This window comes from Helobdella robusta, assembly GCF_000326865.2.
Source record: "Helobdella robusta unplaced genomic scaffold HELROscaffold_1, whole genome shotgun sequence".
In the NCBI taxonomy this organism is placed as follows: Eukaryota; Metazoa; Annelida; class Clitellata; order Rhynchobdellida; family Glossiphoniidae; genus Helobdella; species Helobdella robusta.
Genome location: NW_008703570.1, coordinates 940263 through 947177, shown reverse-complemented (window position 1 = coordinate 947177; position 6915 = coordinate 940263). Strand labels below are relative to the sequence as shown.

The 6915-nt window shown below is 30.5% G+C and overlaps 1 protein-coding gene across 1 annotated transcript; it reads left to right on the top strand.

The window, feature by feature from the left end:
* Positions 1-3124: 3124 nt before the first annotated feature.
* HELRODRAFT_158399 (hypothetical protein) lies at positions 3125-3721 on the top strand (the record flags this gene model as incomplete). The annotated part of the gene is made up of 1 exon (XM_009010483.1): positions 3125-3721. The coding sequence occupies one exon, from the start codon at positions 3125-3127 to the stop codon at positions 3719-3721; it is 597 nt and encodes a 198-aa protein (XP_009008731.1).
* Positions 3722-6915: the final 3194 nt, after the last annotated feature.

Sequence of the window (6915 nt, the reverse complement as noted above, 5' to 3'; positions counted from 1 at the left end):
TTGGTCGTTCTTCATGTGCGAAATTTATATATGCCCTTTTTTGGATTTTTTAAAATTGCTTGATTTCTAGCTGGAGATTTATCAGATGTAACCGTCGCATACGATGCAGAAAAATATACGGTTCTCTCCATTTCATGTCTTTCTTTATCTTTGGCAGCCATTGTTTTATACTTTTCTTTATTTGAGCATATTTTCCATCTCTTACCCAATTATTTGGCTACTTCTGTAAAGCGCATATTCAGAAATTTCGCTTTAATTTTTGGTCTTTCTTCCAATGCAAAATAGACATATGGAAACAACGCCGTCTTTGGTTTGTTGGAATTTTTTGCATGTCTTTTTCGTTTTTTCGAGTTATCAGTTGATAAATTGTTGACTATCTCTTCTTGATTTATTTAGTCATCATCACAATGTTTTATTTCTTCATAGACCTTCTTTGACTAGTTGTGATCTTTTGATTCGTTTTCTCTCATTTTCTCACCATCGGACAGTGCATAGTTAACCATCTCTCCCTGATATCTTCTTGTATCCCTGGCTGCCATTTCCTCATACGTTTTCACATCTTCGGATGATAGATTTTCCCATTTTTCAGAAACATGCTTAGAAAACTCAGTACGACATGCAAAAAAACTTTTCTTTAATTTTTCTCTAATATTATTCATAAAAAAATGTGTAGTATGAAGTCAAGCTATTTGGTTTTGCAAAATTTGTTGTTATTTCCATATCTTCGGAACGTTTAACAAAATAGAGCAAATTATAATGGAAAAAAGTTTTGATATAACTGCGAGAAATTAGTCCACCGGGCAGATCAAGTTAACGAATTGCGATTGATTGGGAAACTACGCCTATATATATAGTACCAGTCTGTGTTTTCTAACAAAGGACCAAGACTGACTCTGGCATAATCATTTTGCCTCATAACAGCGGACTAAGAATGATTTGTTTCATTTCGATAATTGGAACGTAAACCATAATCAAAAATAGTTAAGTAATTAGATGTACTGACTTTGATAAGTTTATGTTATGGAAGTTGTCCCTATTTTGCAATTATTTTCCAAACAAATACATTTTCGTAATAATTTTTTTTAGTTTTTTATTTCATCGTCAACAGCATTAAATGTTGTTGGCAGGTAAACACGGGATAGACAGTTTAATATGAAATTGTACATTTGAACGTTTTAAAAATTAAGTTTAAAAAAGTTGGTTTTGTTTGGAATATTAAAATCAGACCGGCGCAAAATTAAATTCACAGTCACAACAATTAGCTGTCTAATTAATGATTTATATCTTTAAATTATAAAAACTATTTAAAAAATTATAACTAACTATTTGTAAAATCATTACTTTTAAAACTAGTACTATAAGTGAACATTATAGAAATACATAGATACTAAGATACTTAGGTACTTAAGATATATAGATACGTAAGATACATAGGTACTTATGATGTCTAGATACTTTAGATATAAAGTACTTAAGATACGTAGTACTTTAGATACGAACAGACGCATTCATTGTTTTAATTATTTTAAATTCGTAAGCTGTCAAGACTGTACAAATCTACCGTTTAGACTTTTTATATATTTTTGTGATAAGTACCCAACAAAGATGTCTAAGTTTAAAGAAAATGAAAATATAGTTAATATTTATATCAAAAAATAATTTGTTAGTTATTTTAGGAATAGTGTATAAATAAAATATAAGAATTTTTTACGACCAAAACTTTTCAGGCTAGTTATATTCAGCTTTTTACAAATTTGCTTATATTCACGAAATACTTTTAGTAAAAATGCATGCATTAAATATAGAAAAAGAAATTTATTCAAATTTATGTACACAAGAAATATACATAAAATTAAGACATCTAATTTCCAACTTTATCAATTTCTATTTAACGTCTGTAAAAGGAAATTATCCCCAGCTAATTTGCGCATGAACGTTTACTATTAATTTGTTTATATAATTATATAATATATATTATATAATTTGTATATACATATATGTAGAATAATATATATATATATATATATATACTTAATATATACTTAAAACACTTATACTTGCCCTCAAACGCACACTCGCACATTTCTATAGTCTGGTCTCACCTTTTAAGTTTCCATTCATTAAACTCACCAAATTTTACAATTTTTAAATTATTATAGTTAATAAATAAATATATATTAATATTTTAAAATTTTTATTTATTTTAATTATATTTTAATTAATTTATTTCATGCATTTGCATATTTGTGCGTATTTGGTATCTTTTTTCTGGTGTACGTGTAGGCGAACTGGTGTGACATCGTCCTGTTTAACACGCATCCGAAAAAAATATATATGATATATATATATTCTTAAAAACTATATATATATCTATATATATATATATATATCTGCAATAATTTCGATAAAATGTTTGTTATTAAAAATAAAGGTTCAATTTTAAACAGACTTTTTTTTTAAATTTACTAAGACAAATAGAAAAATTCGAATATAAGTTGATAAACACTAATAAATCGGTGGAATTTATGACATATTGTCAAGAATTCGGTCTTCTACCAACATATATATATATATGCTGGTAGAAGATACCTGCCATTGAGCTGCTAGCTGTTGGTCAATTGTTTTTTGCTGTTGATTTTTGGCGTTTTTTCGAGTCGTTTTTGAGTATTTTCGGTTAACTTTTGGACGGACTTTAGTTTCAGAGAATTCAATTTTTTGGTTAATATTGATATTATAAGGGTTTTTGTTAATTTTTTAAGTTGAACTAATTTTCATTTTTTTGTATATTTGTTTTAAGCTGCGTTGTACAATATTCAGGTTGTTGGTGATTGGACAATTGCTAGCATGCCGAATGCTAATGATAGAGTGTGCACTTGTTGTAAAAATGAAATTAAAAGAACTGAAAAAAAATTACAATGCAGTTCATGCAAATTTCATGTGCACACAAAGTGTGTAAACATATCTGATTCTTATTTACCTGTGTTTAAAATGAAACATGTGAAATTTCATTGCGATGGCTGTCTGGAAATTTTCGAAAATTTTGACAATGCTTTAGTAAATGTTGATAGACATTTTGTAAAATCTGCAGTTGAAATTATTACAGCTCATTTCTGAAGTAAATGAAATGAAACAATTGTTGAATAATTTTGGAAAAGATAGTGTGGCCGTCGGTCCTGAATTTGCTAAAGAAATGGATATAATGAAAACAGAGTTGAAGGTTAGCTTTGCTGATGTTGTTAAAGGTGAATTTAAAAATGAAATAAAATCCGTCAATACCGAGGTCATGAATGTAAGTAGAAAATTAGATGAGGAGAGTGAGCGGAAAAAGAGAGAAAATAATATATTAGTATTTGGTCTTAAGGAACAAGGTACAATAATTGAGGAAAAAAATGTTGTATTAAAAATATGTAAAGAATTGTCATGTGATTTAATTGAAAATACTAATGATTTCAAAATAAGTAGACTGGGAATAAAAGGTGAGTCACCACGGCCTATGTTGGTTGCTGTCAGAAATAGCAATACCAAAACTGCCATCATGAAAAATTTGTTCAAAATCAAATCATTTGATTCTGATTTGAATAAAATTATAATTAGACATGATTTGACACCCCAGCAAAGATTGTCGTTGAAAAAAATGATTGATAAGGCAAAGGAAAAACAGGCGAATGACCATGCGGGTTTTTATACAGGGTCAAGGGAGAGCTGGGGGAATGGAGAATAGTAAAATTCAAAAAGATGGAGTTAACTTAGAAGGTGTAAAATCATATAAATATAGTGTTGGGTTGGTTAATAATGGGGTTAAATTTGGGTTATTAAATATTAGGTCAATTATTACTAAATGGGGGATTGTTATCAATTATTAATGGAGGGTCTGGATATTTTTGTTATCGTTGAATCGTGGCATGGTTCCTCTGATTATATATCGGTGAAAATGTCAATGCCACCTGGATATATGTTTGTTGATTATTTAAGAGTAAATGATCCATACCATGGGGGGTTAATAATTTTTTTTCGAAATTGGTACAAATTTGAAAAAATAAATGTACCTGTTTTTTCATCATTTGAGGCACTTTGTCTTGCCTTGACAATTGATAAAGTTAAAATACTTTTTTTGGCGATGTATCGGCCTGGCTCTGTAATGATATCTTCATTATTTTTTGAGGAACTGTCTTCAATATTAGAATTTGTAACATCACCATGTGATAAAGTAATTTTATTGGGTGATCTCAATATACATGTTGAGAAAAGTGATTGTGGTCACACTATCCGCCTTAATAATTTGTTTGATCTGTTTCTAATGCGTAATGTCATAAATGAGCCTACGCATAATTTAGGAGGTATACTAGACCTCATCGTGTCTGGTTATCAAATGTCAGTTAATGATATCAAGATATATCCGAGTGGGGTACACTCGGATCATAGTTTGATAACGGCGTGTTTACCTATATCACATCCGCTTTCTCGTAAGATGAAAAAATCAGTGCGCTCTTGGAATCGAATTGATAAAAATAAATTGATTTCATTAATTCAAGAATCACCAATTGTTAAATTTTGTGATATTATTGATGCAAATGAAGCTGCTGAGCTATTTAATAATGAATTATTAAAAATTGCTGATGCTGTTGCACCGATTCATATGGTTAAAAAAAATTGTGGCGACTGCACCTTGGTATGATGGTGAGTGTCGTAAGATAGGGCGTGATTGTCGAAGGGCAAAAAGAAAATATAGATTACATTATAGAATGGGGGACAAAAAATTGTGGGTTGAATCATTAAGGTTAAAAAACAAATATTTCAGGGAGAAAAAAGAAAATTATTGGAAAAAATTGGTTGATGAAAATGCTAATGATCCTAAAAAGTTATGGAGAATTTTAAATAAAATTTTATGTAAAGAGTCATCAAATGATTGTACTATGACCCATACAGCTAACGATTTTGTTGAATTTTTCATTAAAAAAATTTAAGGGATAAAAAACAATATATCTGTAGCTGGAGAGCCTACTATAAAGTGTAGGTCTAATGTTGACATAAAATTTTGTGAATTTTCGCGGGTATGGCAGTCTGAAGTTAGAACCTTTGTAATTAGTTCTCCGTCAACCTCCTGTATGATTGATTGTATGCCTGTTAATATTTTTAAACAATATATAGATTATTTTTTGCCCTATTTTACGGAATTAATTAATTTGTGTCTGTCAACAGGCACATTTCCAGCTGTTTATAGGCATGCAATTATTATTCCTCTTCAGAAGCATGCGTCTTAAGACATGAATGAACTTAAAAGTTTTCGACCTGTCTCGAATTTAACTTTTATTTCGAAGGTTTTTGAAAGAATTGTTCATAAACAATTTCTAAAGTATTTAAATGATAATAACATTTTTCCGAATAATCAATCTGGTTTCAGACGCTTTCATTCGACGGAGACGGCCTTGTTACAGATATTGTCGGAACTTTTTGAGGCTTCTGATCGCAATCAGGTCTCTCTTCTAACTCTACTTGATATGAGTGCCGCATTTGACTGTTTGAATCATGATACACTGTTACGTCGATTATGTTTAAGTTGCGGTATCTGTGACTTAGCTTTGGAATTTTTCAAATCTTATTTGTGCAAACGTACCCAGCAAGTTTATTATAATAATTCTTGGTCAAATACAGTTGATGTTTTGTCTGGGGTTCCCCAGGGGTCTGTTTTAAGCCCGCTTCTTTTTACATTATATACAGCCGATATTATGTATCTCATTGATGAATTTTCTTTAAAGGGTTTTGCTTATGCAGATGATGTTCAGATAATTGCAAGTGCGGCGACTGGGGAGATTGATTTTCGGATTGAAAGAATGTTGGATTGTTTGGGTGCACTGGATGGGTGGATGGGTTTGAATGGTATAAAATTGAATCGGGAAAAAACTCAGCTGGTACCAGTTGGAACTTGGCAGCAAACCTCTAGGATTAACGTTGATTTTGTGAAAATAAGTGACATGATTATTGATTTTGGAAAAATGGCTACAGTGTTGGGTTTTAAAATAGATAAAAATCTATGTATGGGTGAACATATAAAGGTTTTGGTAAAATCTTGTTCATTTCAATTGCAGCAATTGTATCGAATTAAAAAGAGTTTGAACAGATCAACCATGGTTACTCTGATTCATTCGTTCATACATTCTAGATTGGACTATTGTAATAGTTTGTTTTATGGTGTTTCGAAACATGAGATTGCTAAGTTGCAGATGGTTCAGAATAGAGCTGCAAGAATTGTTGTTGGTGCTAGTTGTTCATATTAGCCCAATGAACATATTAGCCCAATTCTGTCGGAATTGCATTGGTTGCCGGTCAGCAAAAGAATTGTTTTTAAAGTCTGCGTTTTGGTTTATAGATGCTTAAACGGATTGGCTCCGCAATATCTGTCCGAAATGTTGATTGACAGATCATCGATTTCTTTAAAAACTGGCCTACGATCAGATCGGGGAAATTTGTTAGTGGTCCCGGTTACTAAATTAAAAATTGCATCACGTAGTTTTGCAGTTTATGGACCAAGGCATTGGAATGAACTTCCATATTTTTTGCGCCGGTCTGGTCTGACATTTCCCCAGTTCAAGAGTCAATTGAAGACATATCTTTTTTCCTTGTAGAAAATTGCCGTAGTTGTAAAGCGCCTATGAGAATGTTTTTAATAGGCGCTATATAAATGATCATATAATAATATATATATATATATATATATATATATACATATATATATATATATATATATATATATACAATATTCTATAAATTCTACCGAATGTTTGGCGTTAATATGTTTGTAGTTCGTTTTTTTTTACAAACATATTAACGCCAAACATTTGGTAGAATTTATAGAATATTGTACAAATTATGGTCTATTACCAACACACACACACACACACACACACACACACACAC